This window comes from Osmerus mordax, chromosome 3, assembly GCF_038355195.1.
Source record: "Osmerus mordax isolate fOsmMor3 chromosome 3, fOsmMor3.pri, whole genome shotgun sequence".
In the NCBI taxonomy this organism is placed as follows: domain Eukaryota; kingdom Metazoa; phylum Chordata; class Actinopteri; order Osmeriformes; family Osmeridae; genus Osmerus; species Osmerus mordax.
Genome location: NC_090052.1, coordinates 282,980 through 301,635, shown reverse-complemented (window position 1 = coordinate 301,635; position 18,656 = coordinate 282,980). Strand labels below are relative to the sequence as shown.

At 49.1% G+C, this 18,656-nt stretch overlaps 1 protein-coding gene across 1 annotated transcript; it reads left to right on the top strand.

Annotated features, from left to right (window-relative positions):
* Positions 1-262: 262 nt before the first annotated feature.
* Positions 263-18,341, top strand: grb2b (growth factor receptor-bound protein 2b). The gene is made up of 6 exons (XM_067233019.1): positions 263-408; positions 1,817-2,045; positions 16,324-16,421; positions 16,575-16,697; positions 16,926-17,094; positions 17,888-18,341. The coding sequence occupies exons 2-6, from the start codon at positions 1,968-1,970 to the stop codon at positions 18,071-18,073; spliced, it is 654 nt and encodes a 217-aa protein (XP_067089120.1). The 5' UTR covers positions 263-408; positions 1,817-1,967; the 3' UTR covers positions 18,074-18,341.
* The last annotated feature ends 315 nt before the right edge of the window (positions 18,342-18,656 follow it).

The window sequence follows — 18,656 nt, the reverse complement described above, 5'->3', positions numbered from 1 at the left end:
ACAATCTTTTTTATGCAAAATCATACCAGGTACCATGAGTATAAGTGATATCATATTCCCTGTCGTATACCGTAATTACACAACCATGTAAAAGTGATAACTGTTTAAGAATCTACCGCTTCTGTCTCCCAAAGGAAATACCGACGTATATTCAACCATTGAAAAGGGGTGAAGATATCGCGATATGTTACCCAGCCACCCCGCACAACGAGGGAGAGGCTGCAGCGGTAACAGCAGCAGTCCCGTCTGCATCTGGAAGGAAGCGGAAATACACGCACGATAGCTCGGGCAAAAAAAAAAAACAGACATTTTTATTTCACATCTAAAAAAGGAAATAAACAGAGGGATACAAATACGGGGGACATTTTATTGAACAAGACATTGGACTAAAACCTATTGCCTAGAAGGGTGAGTTTTCTCGTTTATCGCTATCCACCAAAAGTTATCTAGACACCATTAACGTGAGCTAACGGTAACTAGCTTGCTGGTAAGGTATGGGTCTCTTCGTTTAGGCAATTGGGCCGCCCCACGCTGCACCCGTCATTTTCCAACACCGTTAGCCCATTATTGTTGACAGTTATGGATATCACGTGGGTGTATGTATGTTATGCATTATCTATATACTCTTGTATATTTGTAGAAAAACTAAATATGTACGTTTGTCTATAGACGTACTTGCATGTCGACACCACATGGTTGATTGTCATTCGCCAGTTAAATGAAACAACCAGAAATATGATAGTTTCTACACTTTTTGTAAATAGTAAAACATTCAGTTAAAACACGTTTCAACGTTTCGATAAGTTGAGAGTTTATAACTTTCTAAAGTAAAAGTTAAAACCTAGAGCTAGTGTTGGCTAATGTCTTCCCCTTGGTTAAGTAATCTACATGTTTTTTTCCACCTGCAGCTGAACGTAGAGACGTTTGTGCTAGGTTGGTTTAAGGAACAGTTTCTTGACACCATTACACGGGACAGGCGGGTCTCTGTGACCCTTCCCAGTTGACGGGGCATCACCCTGGTGACTCAAAACGAAGGAACCCAATGAAGAATTTGTTTTCTTGTTTTTACTTGTTGGCTAGCTAGCAACGCTAGTAGGCCTGCCTGTGTAGTTATCATGTCCATGGACACGAAACATTTCCAAAGCATGTTGATGTGTTGTAACTCTGTTAATGACCAGTCTGACTGCATGTCTGGTTTATTACCTACGTTAGCTAACTGTGTGAAACTGTAACTTCATTACGGATGATAAGCTGTTAGCAATGTAAATACTAGCTACCTAGCTAGGACTGCCTGCTAGTACCTTACTGCTTTGGACGGGTGGGTTCACACACTCTTTTGTGGCGTCTGCACTTTCTAGCTGTGACTACTGTGAAGTATACAAACACTTTTCGTTCAGAAAAGTTAAGAATATGATTGACATATTTGTTCTTTGTCACGGCTGATGGGGAAATCGTGGATACGTTGTCTGTGCACTCTCTGGACAATGCTGCTAGCTAGCTAGCTAGCTAGCCAGTCTACCAGTCTGTGCCTGCTGTCAAATCCGGTCTACCATTATTGGAGTGCACTGAGAACGACATCCATCTGCCTAGATATGATGTAATCACGTATTTTACTAAAATGTTGGCACAGAAACGCTAAATACATTCAGTCGTTTAATACGCTGTTTGGCTGTCACCGTATCATGGTTTTAAGCACATAACAGTAACGTTATTCAATCGGGACACTCGGACGTTACCTGCTTGACCATCTGGTCAGCTAGCTAGCTTCGCTCTAGAACTACTGAACACGGACCACCGATGTTGTTTTTATTTGCAGGTACCTCCGAGTGCCCTGAATGTGAGGATCCTACCGGCCAGGGACGGGTCCTAGACGGGAGGAGAGACTCGGGAGAACCGCGGCTGTGTTTCACTGTGAGTGCCTGGGCACGCACGGCTATAGCCACACAACTATCCCAACCACCGAAGCTATGGAGGCCATCGCAAAATATGACTTTAAAGCCACTGCTGATGACGAATTAAGTTTTAAACGTGGGGAAATATTAAAGGTAAATACCAGTTAAATCATCTCTCTAAATGTATCATGTTTCGTATCCGTTTTAACTTAAGGTTGGTGAATGTTTTCGTGTCCTTTGTGTATCCCATAAGTTGGACAGCTGACATACCAAAACACCGTCACCCTACACTTTACCTACAGGGTTTTAGTTGAAGATGTGTTGCTTCATCATGTTGTTAAATATTGACAAATTAATAGCCAGGTCTAGTGAGATATGTTAGTGTAATAAATGTATGTCTGCCAAAGGTTGCTACACTACTTGATGTTCTCTGTACTGCAGTAATCTTCAGTGCCCAGAGGCAGTTAATAACCGCTATTTTTGGTGCTCAATCATTGCCTGGAATAGTGATTTGAATTATACAAACTAGATTCCAGGAAATGTTTGTCTTATGAAAGTGAAATGGTTTTCAAGGAAAATTAATATCTATGTTCCCTTTCTGCATAGAGCCCTCATGTTGTCCTCTAGAGCACTGAGGGGGTCAGGGGTCAGTGAGGGAGTCTGCTGGAGAATATGAGGTGGTTCTGTTGTAGGTAAATTATTGTTCTAGAAACATTCTTGTTCTGGGTTTTCTGGGTGATGCTGGAGCAATGAAGGTGGAACCAGGTGGAGCAATGAAGGTGGAACCAGGTGGAGCAATGAAGGTGGAACCAGGTGTGCCCTCGGAGGGGGACAGCACACCAGTTTATCTCTCTCTTTCTCTCTCCCCCTTTCTCTCCCCCCCTCTCTTTCTCTCTATATCTCTCTTTCTCTCCCTCTTTCTCTCTCCCCCTCTCTTTCTATGCATCCTTCTCTCTCCCTCCCTCTATCCCTCTATCCCCCCTCCCTCTCTGTCTCTCTGCAGAGTTCAAGCCATTCTCTGTGTGATAGGATATCAGGGATATTAAGGAAGGACACAGAGCCATTGTGGCCGTAGAAGGGCTGGGATTTAAATGCAATCATCATAATCCTGAACGTCACTGGGTGGGGTGGAGGAAGAGGGCATGTTGGCGTTGTGCATAAGCTCTAGAGCTGGTATTTGTTTGATCTTGCGTGTGTCTTTTTAATGATGGAGGGAGAGAGGGGGAGATGGAGGGAGAGAAGAGGGGGACAGAAACAGATTCGGGGGTGGAGAGACAGATATAGATGGAGACAGGGTTTGTGTGTTTGTATGACAGGAGTAAGAAAGGGAGAGATAGCTAGACTGTCGGGAAGTGGATCACATGCTAGCAGGCTTCTGCTCCACGAAGGCTAAATCCTGTAAATCCAACCTGCATGGCCTGCCCGCTCCAGCTGCCCCAGCCATCCACATCACACTCAGCATTTTATTATTCATTTTGCTGATGCTTTTATCCAGGGTGACATAGAATCAAGGATCAGAAGTGCATACTTCAGTATATAGTTGGTCAGAAGTTAAGGATCAGGCACATGGCAAATCAACCACATCTCAGCTACCAGACAGGAACTGTACTCTGTTGCTATCAACACAAATTTGTGTTGACTAGCAACAGTCTTCCATATGTGAGAACATGCAGGTAGTGAGAACTGGTATGCTAGGTGTGTGTGTGTTGCAGGGGCCGCTTTCTGAATGTGATCTAACTCCGTCCCATCAGTGATGGTTAAGACTGAAGCACTGCAGGATTAGAGGGAGGAGAAGGGTTAAGGAAGCATGGAGGAGAGAAGAGTTGCAGATGAGGGATGGAGGAGCAAAGGGAGGAAAGAGAGGAGGGAGGGAGGGAGGAGAGGGGAGAAGAGTTGCAGATGAGGGAGAATAGGGAGGAAAGAGAGGAAGGAGGAGAGGAGAAGAGGGAGGAGAGAGAGGAAGGAGGAGACGAGAAGAGGGAGGAAAGAGAGGAAGGAGGAGACGAGAAGAGGGAGGAAAGAGAGGAAGGAGGAGAGGAGAAGAGGGAGGAAAGAGAGGAAGGAGGAGACGAGAAGAGGGAGGAAAGAGGAAGGAGGAGAGGAGAAGAGGAAGGAGGAGAGGAGAAGAGGAAGGAGGAGAGGAGAAGAGGAAGGAGGAGAGGAGAAGAGGGAGGAAAGAGAGGAAGGAGGAGAGGAGAAGAGGGAGGAAAGAGAGGAAGGAAGGAGGAGGAAAGAGAGGAAGGAGGAGAGGAGAAGAGGGAGGAAAGAGAGGAAGGATGGAGGAGAAGAGGGAGGAAAGAGAGGAAGGAGGAGAGGAGAAGAGGGAGGAAAGAGAGGAAGGAGGAGAGGAGAAGAGGGGACCAGATGGGGTTTTGGGTAGGGTGTGTCATACTGAGGATGGTCCTCCTTGAGTCTCAGGCCTCGTAACCCTAACCCAGGCCTCGCAGCCCTTTCAAGAGGGGGAGGGGGGGAGGAGGAGAAGTTGAAGTGATCAAGTCAGCACAGAGAGAAGGGAGCTAAATATAAGTGTACTTATAAAATTTGCATATCAGAGAAAGAAAAAACGGATATCTGTAATTTTCACAGCCGGCAGTCTGGCAGAGAAGCAGCTCTGTAATTGGTGGAGGAGGAGGGGCTGGGGCTTGGGGGGGGGGGGAGGGGCTGGGGGGGGGGGGGCTGGGGGCGGTGGAGGAGGGGCTGGGGGGGAGAAGGTGTTAGCAGAGAAGTTGGGTTAAGAAAGGAGTGATGGAGAGAAGATATTAGTTAAAAAGTGAAGTTAGGGGGAGGGGAAGGGAATGGGTCTGCAACAGACGTTTTAACTTCAGATCCATTTCTAAGAAGCTGATGACCTCATGACTTCCTCTGCGAATGGAGAAGTGGCTTCTACAGGAAATGTTGGATTATACAGAAGGGGGTTAGTTAGGGAGTTACAGTTAGGTAGTTAGTTATTGAGGGTTAGTAATTTAGGGTTAATTAGTTAGTTAGTTAGTTAGTTAAGCAGATAGGGTTAGTTGGTTAAGCAGATAGGGTTAGTTAGTTAAGCAGATAGGGTTAGTTAGTTAATAAGTTAGAGTATGTGACATGGTGAGGTGGCCCCATCCTACACTGTTCCTCTTCTTCCTCTGAGGCAGCTGTCGGAAACTCCACTCAGTCTTTATCTTCTGTTGGCTTAAAATGGAAATGTGGAGGCTTAACTAATACCATGGAGCGTGTTGTGTGATTGTGTGTCATCTGGGCTGAAAAAGAGGAAGCTACACACTCCAAACTATTGTCTCTGAGTGACCAGAACCAGCCAGTCACCCGGAGAACCAGCCAGTCACGCAGAGAACCAGCCAGTCACGCAGAGAACCAGCCAGTCACGCAGAGAACCAGCCAATCACCCAGAGAACCAGCCAGTCACCCAGAGAACCAGCCAATCACGCAGAGAACCAGCCAGTCACGCAGAGAACCAGCCAGTCACGCAGAGAACCAGCCAGTCACGCAGAGAACCAGCCAGTCACGCAGAGAGACACCATGTCAGGACTCCTTTACTATCCCAGCATGGGATTTGCTGTCAGAACTGAGCCTTCTACTGCAAAACAACAGACCCCCAGTCTCTCTCTAAATCTCTTTGGGGAAAAAAAAAAAATTATGGCGTGTTGTTTGTAGCAATAAGCCGACTAGCAACCTATTGCAAATTTACTATAAATAGGGTAAGGTACATTTGGAGTTTATCCCCATCTTCCATAGCTTTTAGGAGCAAATATAATATCATACTGTGTAGACCTCGTTTCAAAGTAAAGGCCCACGCGCCAAATATTGCGGGAGCTTAAATGGTGTATTGAAATAAGTCTACGCTGCTTTACAGCGTGCATCGACCATAAACTACATCTGTCACAATGAATTTCGATTATGGCAAAGTGACGACGTACCGCCTCTTGACAGCAGTGTACACACATCAGTGTTTAACGCAAAGACAAAAGAAATGCACGCTGTGCGCGCTCACATTAACTGTGGAAGTCCCTTCTAGCATCACATCAGACACAGAATACGTCCTAGGTTTGGGCAAATCCCCCCCGAATGTTTACAACTAAGGGTGCTCCGATTGATCGGTCGCCGATCATTATCGGCCGATAATAATTTTAAATACTCAGATTGGTAGACAATGTGAAACAATATTTTGACTATGGCCTTAAAATGTATAAATATTCTGTTTTTGTAATTTATTATTCGACAGGAAGTTACATTTGTTTATTTATAAGCGGTTATCAATAACATTTACATTTATGCATTTAGCAGATGCTTTTATCCAAAGAGACTTCCAAGAGAGAGATTTACAAAAGAGCATAGGTCACTGATCATAACAACGAGATAGCCCCAAACATTGCAAGCAGCCAAAACATGAAGCATACATTGTGAAAAACCAAATAAGTGCCAAAGGGAAGAACCATAAGAGCATGCAGTTAAACAAGTTACAATTAAACAACATGAAACTCAAAAAGTGCAAGAGTGTACCTGTAGAAAAACAATCAACAGTAACATATTTCACAGCGAGTACAAGAATTTAAAACCGTTACAACTAACCAACAAGAGCAACAAGTCTCTCAATAAGAGTCATTGTGATCCTGGAGGAAACTAACATCAGGTCCAGCCAAGCATTCCTAAAGGCCGAATTATACTTCTCCGACTCCGTTACGGACGGACGGAGTCGGACGGATTGGTTGAATTTATAGTACTCCGAAGGCTGTGGGTGCTGAAAACACTTCACTGCCAGAAGAGTAGGTGGCGCTGCACTGCGATGCTAGCTAGGTTATCGAAAAGTCGGAGCAAATGTACAAATTAGCCGTTTCATCAATAAAATGCGTACATTTTCAGCAACTACACTGCCCATTTCTCGTCACATTTTTATTCAGATGCTGATTTACATGTACTGTTTAGCTGAAATATGAATTGTAAAAACTTACAGCAATGGCGGACAAAGGATTCTGTTCGTCCTGTTTATCACGGCAACCCCGCCCCTTACGCAAGCGGTTCTTAATACGGACCAATCACAGCCAAGGGGTATCCGTAAAATGACAGACGGATAGTCAGGAAAATCAGGAGGTGCACGTAGAGCTCTCCGAGGGGCTCGGAGAGGGCACAGAGAGGGAATTCCTCGTCGGAGAGGGCGTTCCCTGTGTCCGTCTCCGTAAAAACGGAGAAGTATAAATCGGCCTTAAGTGCCGTTGTACTCCCGGAACAACTGCGTCTTGAGCCTTTTCTTGAAGGTGGGGAGACAGTCAGTGTCCCTGATGGAGGTGGGGAGTTGATTCCACCATTGGGGGGCCAGACAGGAGAAGAGCTTGTGTTGGGACCGGGCGCTCTTGAGCGGTGGGACCACCAGACGGTTGTCAGAAGAAGACCGTAGGTGGCAGGGGCGGGGGGCGGTGTAAGGCTGGAGAAGAGAGTTGATGTAGTCGGGTGCAGTCCCTTTCAGCGCTCGGAAGCTCAGTACCAGAGTCTTGAATCTCATACGGGCCGTGATGGGAAGCCAGTGGAGGGAGATGAGGAGCGGGGTAACATGGGAGCGTCTGGGTAGATTGAAGACCAGACCCAGCATAGACTGTTATGGTTTATGTTGCGTCTCTAAAAAGCATGGAAAAGTGGAATATGTTAAACATGTTTCCTGCCACGAAATAAACAGTTGTTAATTCTTAATATTTTATCATCTATTCTTTTTTATACTTAATATACATTGTTGTTAATAATAGTTAAATAGATACAGGGTTAAGGTTAGGGCTACATGATGAATAGAAGGCTTCAAACAGACCCCTTAATCCTGATCATAATCGTCATGAAAGTTTGCACAGACAAGGAATTTACTCTGGCAGGAAGGTCCATACATTCAACATATAGGGATCATAAATCTTGAATAGTGGTGTACAAGTGTAACTATACAAACTACTAACGGTACAAGGTATAACTAATACTAAGGGGCTGTAAGAATTTAGGAGAAAAAAAAAAAGCTATAAAAAAGACCGGTGATTGGTACTCGTATCGGCCGATACTGCTTCTAGCAATCGGTGATCGGCCCCAAAATCCTGATCGGAGCACCCCTATTTACAACGTCTGGCTCCGCACCTGATTAACACTCGGATCGATAAGCAGTCTCAAAAATTGTATACATTTAAAAAGTAATATGATCCATTTCCGTGGATGGAAGGCACTTTCAAGAAAGATGGGAAAGCTAATACATGTTTATGCTTTAAGGAGAAAAACCGGTACGTATTTTGTGTTATGAGGTGATGTCGGTCGTTAAAGAGTACAATCTCCGTCGGCCTTTTGACACCAAACACAGAGATAAATATGCCAAATTTAGTCTCCAAGAAAAACAGCCGATTGTCCAAGAATTAGAAGGCGGACTGCAATCGCAGCAGAATATGTCAATAAAAGCTACAGATAAAAACAATGTTGATGTAACATCGTTACATCGTAGTTACAACTGGCCCTTTGAGGGCAACCATAATGCTGATGTGGCCCTTGGTGAAAATGAGTTTGACACCCCTGGTGTAGACTTATCGATCCTATTACAACGCAAAGGATGAAAAAAGGGGCCAGGTGAACAAGAGGGGAAAGACTCATCTAATCACTGTGGCCGTGGGAACGTATGGGAAAGGGTTTGGTCCCCCAGACCAAGTGTGGGTAGACCCAACTAGCATGACTGGAGTGGGTAGACCTAGCTAGCATGACTGGAGTGGGTAGACCTAGCTAGCATGACTGGAGTGGGTAGACCCAACTAGCATGACTAAAGTGGAGAGGACTAGCTAGCATGACTGGAGTGGAGAGGACTAGCTAGCATGACTGGAGTGGGTAGACCTAGCTAGCATGACTGGAGTGGGTAGACCCAACTAGCATGACTAAAGTGGAGAGAACTAGCTAGCATGACTGGAATAGCTAGCATGACTGGAGTGGGTAGACCAACTAGCATGACTGAAGTGGAGAGGACTAGCTAGCATGACTGGACTAGCTAGCATGACTGGAGTGGGTAGACCTAGCTGGCGCAACTAGAGTGGGTAGGACTAGCTAGCGTGACTACAGTTGGTAGGCCTAGCCAGCATGAGTGGGTAGGGTTAGAGCAGACTGCTGTGGGAATGTTGCAGGGTGCAACAACCCAGTTCTCATATCCTGTTTCGGGTGCTTTCCACAGAAGTAAATTCTCGTCTTTGGCTTTTGTTCCACCGTCTACACACACACGCGTACACACAGTCTGCACCCCCCCACACACACACCGTCTGCACACACGCATAAATACGCACACATACACACCAACACACAGTCTTATGGAAATGTTTACACTAGCCTACATTATTGTGTAGCTTGCATCATCTTTTTTGCTTCGAGAGAAAGCTACAGTTCCACAGAAGCCCTACTCACATCCCATCTCCACGGTTACAGCAGCATCCTGACCGTGGTGGGGCAGTGTGACTGGTCCCATCATCCTCACATTAGGCCTCACTCTCTCACCTGCTCAGCCTCACCTGCTCAGCCTCACCCTCTCACCTAGGAGGCCTCACTCTCTCACTTGGGAGGCCTCACTCTCTCACTTGGGAGGCCTCACTCTCTCACTTGGGAGGCCTCACTCTCTCACTTGGGAGGCCTCACTCTCTCACCTGCTCAGCCTCACTCTCTCACCTGCTCAGCCTCACCCTCTCACCTGCTCAGCCTCACTCTCTCACTTGGGAGGCCTCACTCTCTCACTTGGGAGGCCTCACTCTCTCACCTGGGAGGCCTCACTCTCTCACTTGGGAGGCCTCACTCTCTCACCTGCTCAGCCTCACTCTCTCACCTGCTCAGCCTCACTCTCTCACCTGCTTAGCCTCACTCTCTCACCTGCTCGGCCTCACTCTCTCACCTGCTCGGCCTCACTCTCTCACCTGGGAGGCCTCACTCTCTCACCTGGGAGGCCTCACTCTCTCACCTGGGAGGCCTCACTCTCTCACCTGGGAGGCTTCACCAGGCCCATACGTAATACGCAGATTTTTTTCCCCATTTTCTGAGGTTATTCAGACTGAAACTCTGCGGAATCTGCCCCCCCCTCCCCCCCTGACGGCAAACCCCACCCAACTACCTTAACTAATACATTTTCTGCGGGAAACCCTGCATCTTCATGAAGATTGCCTGAAAACTCCCTGGCCCTGTCGCTTGCTGTAATTTTGGTCGATAAGCGTTTCTTTTTCAATTCTTAGCATTTTTTGTGTTTTTTGATGTTTTAATAATAGATACGTAATATGAATTTAATCACCATGAAAGTTTGCACAGACAAGGAATTTACTTTGGCAGGAGGGTGCATACATTCAACATATAGGAGTAAATCTAACTGTACTATAAAAAAGGTGCAAAGTCTAATTAACTTATACTAACTAATACTAAGGGGACAGGTATGTAGAATAAAATAAATATAAGTATAAAATAGCTATAATGTATATAATGTATGTTTAGTGCAAATATGACATAGGTGCAAAAATGACAATGGTTTAAAGTCTGTGGTTTAAAGTCAGTGTGAACCCTGGGCCTTGTTGATGAGGCCAGTGGCTGAAGGAAAGAAACTGTTCTTGTGGCGTGAGGTTTTGGTCCTGATGGACCTTCTGCCGGAGGGGAGTGGCTGGAACAGAGTGTGTCCAGGGTGGGAGGAGTCGGCCACAATCTTCCTCTCTCGCCTCAGGGTCCTCAAAGTGTGCAGTAGGGCTTTCCCCACTCAGTAGACTAGTCGATTTTCTGGTCGATATGCTCTTGGTCGACTAAGATTTTTTTAGTCGAGCTGCCGTATGGCAGTGTGAGATCTGATTCCCGCTTGTGTCATCATTGCTGAATTAACTAAATGTTATACAGAAATTGTAGATTATATTATTTAAGACAAATAAAGCAACTCTAAAAATATATAATTTAAAAGAAAAGGTGTTACTGTTTTCTTTTTCGTTAATCTGCGCTTTGTTTTGGTTTGGTATTTTGCACACGGCACGAGCACAATTGGCTGCCGAACTACAAACTCTGCCATAGACTACTTTGTCTTTGTGTTATTAGTCAAAATGACAAAGAAATCTGTGGTATGGCAACATTTCATTAAAGTACATTTACAAAGTACCGGGTGACTCGAAAAACGTTGAATGCAAACTCTGCCAACAACGGTTTATTTTTTATAGTTTGACGTTGAATATGATGTAGCTTACCACCTGAAAAACGTAAGTTGGCCTAGCCCTACTTCTCTCATGCTAACGCGCTGGGTTGAAAAATGAATATGCCTATTATAAGAATCACATCCAAATCGAATGACATTATTTACATTTTTACATTTACATTTTAGGCATTTAGCAGACGCTCTTATCCAGAGCGACTTACAGTAAGTACAGGGACATTCCCCCGAGGCAAGTAGGGTGAAGTGCCTTACCCAAGGACACAACGTCATCTGGCACAGCCGGGAATCAAACTGGCAACCTTCTGATTACATTTACATTTAGTCCTTTAGCAGACGCTCTTATCCAGAGCGACTTACAGTAAGCACAGGGACATTCCCCCGAGGCAAGTAGGGTGAAGTGCCTTGCCCAAGGACACAACGTCACGATTACAAGCCCGCTTCCCTAACCGCTCTGCCACCTGACTCCCTACACTCCCTACATATCTTCTCCAGCCAAGACAACAAAATCTTTCTCTGTTGCACCGTTCCCCACTCATCTTCTACGTAAGTTCGCATGCTGCAAGTTTTCAGACAGTGATAAGCGCGCTCTGATGATTTGCATGTTAAACAAACAATATTTTTAATTTGTAGTACATTGTAAGAGATACTAAATACGATCGGCATTCGGTTACAACAGGACTGGTGATACGAGTCTTATTATTAGTAGGCTATTAGCGGCTGAATCTGCGATGTCCAGCAGCCATTGAGTCAGATCGGGAAAATGTTTGTACTTTCTTTTTTGTAAAAAAAAAAAAAAGGGTTTCAAATTCCGATTAGTCGATTTTCAGACGCTTTAGTCGAGTCTTGGTCGACCAAAGAAAATCTTAGTCGGGGACAGCCCTAGTGTGCAGGTCCTCGAGGGCAGGCAGATTGCAGCCGATCACCTTCTCAGCAGTGCGGATGATACGCTGCAGTCTGCTCTTGTCCTTGGCAGTGGCAGCGGCGTACCAGATGGTGATGGAGGAGGTGAGGATGGACTTAACCCTTGTGTTATCTTCGGGTCATTCTGACCCATCAGTCATTGTGACCCACCGTCGTATTGCGACAACTTTACCGCATACAAAAACAAAGTTAAGCATTTTCTTTTAACCGTTGGGCTGTCTCAGACCCCCCACATTGCGAATGTTAAAAGAAAATAATTTTTGTTTTTGTATTGGGTAAAATTGGGTAAACACAACGATGGTTCGTTATGAGCCTTTGGGTCATGTGACCCGAAGGCAGCACGAGGGTTAATGATGGCTGTGTAGAAGTGCACCATCACTGTCTTTGCCTCGGACAAATGCGTTCTATTTGAAAATCCGCAGGTTTTCGTCTGAATTCTGTGGATTCTTGCCCCTTGCTTGTTTACCGTTCTTTCATGTCGAGAGGGAGAGAGAGGGAGAGAAGGAAGGAGGGAGAGGAAAAAGGGGAGATGGGGGAGGGGGAGAAGGAGAGAGTGAGATAGTGTGGAGGGAATCACCAAGAAGGAGCTGGGAATCAATGCGCTGCTACAATGAAATATTTTTGTGCGATGTTAAACCGTAAAAATACATAAATACAGGAGTAAATAAATAAACGCCACCACAAATAAATAATTGTGTGTGTGAGAGAGAGATGAGGGGTGTAGTGTGTGTGAGAGATGAGGGGTGTAGTGTGAGAGAGTGTGTGTGTGTGTGTGTGTATAGCTCTATACATGGGACCAGAGGACAGCTGGGAGAGTAGTGTTTGGCTGGAGCTCAGAGTCCTAATTCCTCCTCTAACACTAACAACAGCTGTCCTTCCATACACCCCTCCCCCTCTCTCCCTCTCCCTCTCTCTGTCTCCCTCCCAGCTCTCTGTCTCCCTCCCAGCTCTCTGTCTCCCTCCCAGCTCTCTGTCTCCCTCACAGCTCTCTATGTCTCCCTCCCAGCTCTCTATGTCTCCCTCACAGCTCTCTATGTCTCCCTCCCAGCTCTCTGTCTCCCTCCCAGCTCTCTGTCTCCCTCACAGCTCTCTATGTCTCCCTCCCAGCTCTCTATGTCTCCCTCCCAGCTCTCTATGTCTCCCTCCCAGCTCTCTATGTCTCCCTCCCAGCTCTCTATGTCTCCCTCCCAGCTCTCTATGTCTCCCTCCCAGCTCTATGTCTCCCTCCCAGCTCTATGTCTCCCTCCCAGCTCTATGTCTCCCTCCCAGCTCTATGTCTCCCTCCCAGCTTTCTGTCCTCCTCCCAGCTTTCTGTCCTCCCAGCTTTCTGTCTCCCTCACAGCTCTCTATGTCTCCCTCCCAGCTCTCTGTCTCCCTCCCAGCTCTCTGTCTCCCTCACAGCTCTCTATGTCTCCCTCCCAGCTCTCTGTCTCCCTCCCAGCTCTCTGTCTCCCTCCCAGCTCTCTCTGTCTCCCTCCCAGCTCTCTATGTCTCCCTCCCAGCTCTCTGTCTCCCTCCCAGCTTTCTGTCTCCCTCCCAGCTCTCTGTCCTCCTCCCAGCTCTCTCTGTCTCCCTCCCAGCTCTCTGTCTCCCTCCCAGCTCTCTGTCTCCCTCCCAGCTCTCTGTCCTCCTCCCAGCTCTCTCTGTCTCCCTCCCAGCTCTCTGTCTCCCTCCCAGCTCTCTCTGTCTCCCTCCCAGCTTTCTGTCCTCCCAGCTCTCTGTCCTCCTCCCAGCTCTTTCTGTCTCCCTCCCAGCTCTCTGTCCTCCTCCCAGCTCTCTCTGTCTCCCTCCCAGCTCTCTCTGTCTCCCTCCCAGCTCTCTATGTCTCCCTCCCAGCTCTCTATGTCTCCCTCCCAGCTCTCTCTGTCTCCCTCCCAGCTCTCTCTGTCTCCCTCCCAGCTCTCTCTGTCTCCCTCCCAGCTCTCTCTGTCTCCCTCCCAGCTCTCTATGTCTCCCTCCCAGCTCTCTATGTCTCCCTCCCAGCTCTCTATGTCTCCCTCCCAGCTCTCTATGTCTCCCTCCCAGCTTTCTGTCTCCCTCCCAGCTCTCTGTCCTCGTCCCAGCTCTCTGTCTCCCTCCCAGCTCTCTGTCCTCCTCCCAGCTCTCTCTGTCTCCCTCCCAGCTCTCTGTCCTCCTCCCAGCTCTCTCTGTCTCCCTCCCAGCTCTCTCTGTCTCCCTCCCAGCTCTCTATGTCTCCCTCCCAGCTCTCTATGTCTCCCTCCCAGCTCTCTATGTCTCCCTCCCAGCTTTCTGTCCTCCCAGCTCTCTGTCTCCCTCCCAGCTCTCTATGTCTCCCTCCCAGCTCTCTGTCTCCCTCCCAGCTCTCTATGTCTCCCTCCCAGCTCTCTATGTCTCCCTCCCAGCTTTCTGTCCTCCCAGCTCTCTGTCCTCCTCCCAGCTCTCTATGTCTCCCTCCCAGCTCTCTGTCTCCCTCCCAGCTTTCTGTCTCCCTCCCAGCTCTCTGTCCTCCTCCCAGCTCTCTATGTCTCCCTCCCAGCTCTCTGTCTCCCTCCCAGCTCTCTGTCCTCCTCCCAGCTCTCTGTCTCCCTCCCAGCTCTCTGTCCTCCTCCCAGCTCTCTGTCTCCCTCCCAGCTCTCTGTCCTCCTCCCAGCTCTCTCTGTCTCCCTCCCAGCTCTCTGTCTCCCTCCCAGCTCTCTATGTCTCCCTCCCAGCTCTCTGTCTCCCTCTCCCTCCCAGCTCTCTGTCTCCCTCCCAGCTCTCTGTCTCCCTCCCAGCTCTCTGTCCTCCTCCCAGCTCTCTTGGTAGGAAGGCTTTTGAGGTCCTCAGTGTTGGTCAGGAGAGAGAAGCATGGCCAAGAGTGATGACTGGAGGGATGTAGTGCTGGTTAGAGAGAGGGATGAATGCAGGGATGGTTAGAGAGAGGGATGGTTAGAGAGAGGGGTGGATGCAGGGCTGGTTAGAGAGAGGGATGGATGCAGGGCTGGTTAGAGAGAGGGATGGTTAGAGAGAGGGGTGGATGCAGGGCTGGTTAGAGGGATGGATGCAGGGCTGGTTAGAGAGAGGGCTGGTTAGAGAGAGGGCTGGTTAGAGAGAGGGCTGGTTAGAGAGAGGGCTGGTTAGAGAGAGGGCTGGTTAGAGAGAGGGCTGGTTAGAGAGAGGGCTGGTTAGAGAGAGGGATGGATGCAGGGATGGTTAGAGAGAGGGATGGATGCAGATATGGTTAGAGAGAGGGATGGATGCAGGGATGGTTAGAGAGAGGGATGGATGCAGGGATGGTTAGAGAGAGGGATGGATGCAGGGATGGTTAGAGAGAGGGATGGATGCAGGGCTGGTTAGAGAGAGGGATGGATGCAGGGCTGGTTAGAGAGAGGGATGGATGCAGGGCTGGTTAGAGAGAGGGATGGATGCAGGGCTGGTTAGAGAGAGGGATGGATGCAGGGCTGATTAGAGAGAGGGATGGATGCAGGGCTGGTTAGAGAGAGGGATTGATGGTGTTAGGGTTAGAGATGCTCTGTAGTATAAAGCAGCTTTATCTGTCCTCAGATTAATGTATCTGTCCTCAGATTAATGTCCTTTTTCTAGTCTAATCCTCGTCTGCTCCGGTCTTCAATCATGGCACTGCCCCCTGACCTACCTCACTCCTCCATTCTGCCCCCTGACCTACCTCACTCCCCATTCTGCCCCCTGACCTACCTCACTCCTCCATTCTGCCCCCTGACCTACCTCACTCCCCATTCTATTCTGCCCCCTGACCTACCTCACTCCTCCATTCTGCCCCCTGACCTACCTCACTCCTCCATTCTGCCCCCTGACCTACCTCACTCCCCATTCTGCCCCATGACCTACCTCACTCCTCCATTCTGCCCCCTGACCTACCTCACTCCTCCATTCTGCCCCCTGACCTACCTCACTCCTCCATTCTGCCCCCTGACCTACCTCACACATTCCATCTCTCCCTTCTTCAGTTCCATCCAGAGATGGGTGGAGCTCAGTGGTATACCATTTCACTGCAGATCAAGAAGTTGAGGGTTCAAATCCTTCCCTGGATGGATTGAGATAAATGTGTCAGCAAATTAACAGTTTATTACTTCTCTTGTCCCCATCCCCCCTTATCTCATTGTTGGTCTGTCTCCGCTACTTACACTATACTGGTGGAAACCTGTGTGTGTGTTGGTGTGTGTGTGTTGGTGTGTGTGTGTTGGTGTGTGTGTGTGTGTGGTTTGGGTGGAGATAATCCTTTTCTTCAGTCTCTATTGTGCTCAGATTACAAGTTGAAGTGATGGTGTGTGCGTGCGTGCGTGCGCGCGCGCGTGTTTGTGGATGGTGCATCCATTTAGTCTGATGTTAGGGTATGGTTAACTTCTTTCTTTCTCCCCCTCTCTCACTCTCTCTCTCCAGGTATTAAATGAAGAGTGTGATCAGAACTGGTACAAAGCTGAGCTGAATGGAAAAGACGGCTTCATCCCAAAAAACTACATAGAGATGAAGGCCCATCCGTACGTACCTGCCTCACCTGTCTCTCCTCCTACCTGTCTCTCCTCCTACCTGTCTTTCCCCCAAACTCAAAAAATGCATAGAGATGAAGGCCCATCCGTACGTACCTGCCTCACCTCACTCAATGGTGTGTGTGTGTGTGTGTGTGTGTGTAGGTGGTTCTTTGGGAAGATCCCCCGGGCCAAGGCAGAGGAGATGCTGAATAAGCAACGCCACGACGGAGCCTTCCTCATCAGAGAGAGTGAGAGCGCTCCAGGAGACTTCTCTCTCTCAGTCAAGTACGAGCACACTCACATCACCACCATACACATACACTTGTGTTTCCTGTCAGTCATCAACTCTCTCACTTCCTCAGTCTGCTCTGCGGAGTGCTGCCCCCTGCTGGCACTCCGGAGTCTAGCTGTCTGTCTCACTCACCTGACTGTCTGTCTGTCTGAGCTGTTTGTGTGATTATCTGTCTGTCTGACTCACCTGTCTGTCTGTCTCCCTGCCTGTCTCTGGTCCAGGTTTGGTAATGACGTGCAGCACTTCAAGGTTCTGCGTGACGGGGCAGGGAAGTACTTCCTCTGGGTGGTGAAGTTCAACTCCTTGAACGAGCTAGTGGACTACCACCGCTCCACCTCCGTGTCTCGCAACCAGCAGATCTTCCTCCGGGACATAGAGCAGGTCACCCAGGTACGAGGGGGGGGACATAGAGCAGGTCACCCAGGTACGAGGGGGGGGACATAGAGCAGGTCACCCAGGTACGAGGGGGGGGACATAGAGCAGGTCACCCAGGTACGAGGGGGGGGACATAGAGCAGGTCACCCAGGTACGAGGGGGGGGACATGGAGCAGGTCACCCAGGTACGAGGGGGGGACATAGAGCAGGTCACCCAGGTACGAGGGGGGGGACATGGAGCAGGTCACCCAGGTACGAGGGGGGGACATAGAGCAGGTCACCCAGGTACGAGGGGGGGGACATGGAGCAGGTCACCCAGGTACGAGGGGGGGACATAGAGCAGGTCGCCCAGGTACGAGGGGGGGACATAGAGCAGGTCACCCAGGTACGAGGGGGGGGACATAGAGCAGGTCGCCCAGGTACGAGGGGGGGACATAGAGCAGGTCACCCAGGTACGAGGGGGGGGACATAGAGCAGGTCACCCAGGTACGAGGGGGGGGACATGGAGCAGGTCACCCAGGTACGAGGGGGGGGACATGGAGCAGGTCACCCAGGTACGAGGGGGGGGACATAGAGCAGGTCACCCAGGTACGAGGGGGGGGACATGGAGCAGGTCACCCAGGTACGAGGGGGGGACATAGAGCAGGTCACCCAGGTACGAGGGGGGGGACATAGAGCAGGTTGTCTTTAGGATGAAGGATGATACACGTTGTTGACCTGTATTTTGTGGAAGTTTGGAATTAATTCTGAAATTCCAGCACTCAAATGCTAACCCTAAGTGTGTGTGTGTGTGTGTTTCTCCCCGCAGCACCCAACCTATGTGCAGGCGTTGTTTGACTTCGATCCCCAGGAGGACGGGGAGCTTGGCTTTAGGCGTGGAGACTACATCCAGGTCCTGGACAACTCCGACCCCAACTGGTGGAAGGGAGGTTGTCACGGCCTCACCGGCATGTTCCCCCGCAACTACGTCACTCCTGTTAACCGGAACATGTAAACACACGCACACCAGGATAACAAGGACCACCATCTCCACCCCCTCCCAGACATCAGGAGAACGTAGGAAGAGAGGAGGAGGAGAAAGGTGTGTCTCCTAGCAGGGGGGGCAGGTGAAGGGGGTGCTCAGCTGAACCACCTAGAACTTTCTCTGATTGTGTGTTTCCATGGCGATCGTAGACAGTCAGGATTGAACTGTGTCCCTGGGAGGAGAAAAGTTTCCCTCCATCCTTTCCTCCACCTCTTCCAACTCCTCCCCATCCCCTCCTCCTCCCCATCCCCTCCTCCCCCCTCCCCTCCTCCTCCCCATCTCCTCCTCCCCCATCCCCTCCTTCCCCATCCCCTCCTCCCCCCTCCCCTCCTCCTCCCCCATCCCCTCCTCCCCCCTCCCCTCCTCCACCATCCCCCCCCTCCTCCCCCATCCCTTCCACCTCCATCCCCTCCTCCCTCCATACTCTCCTCACCTCCATCCCCTCCTCCCTCCATACTCTCCTCACCTCCATCCTTTCTACCACCTCCTCCCTCTTTCCATCCCCTCCCCCTCAACTTCTAAACATTCTGCCTTTCTTTTGTCTGGTTTATCT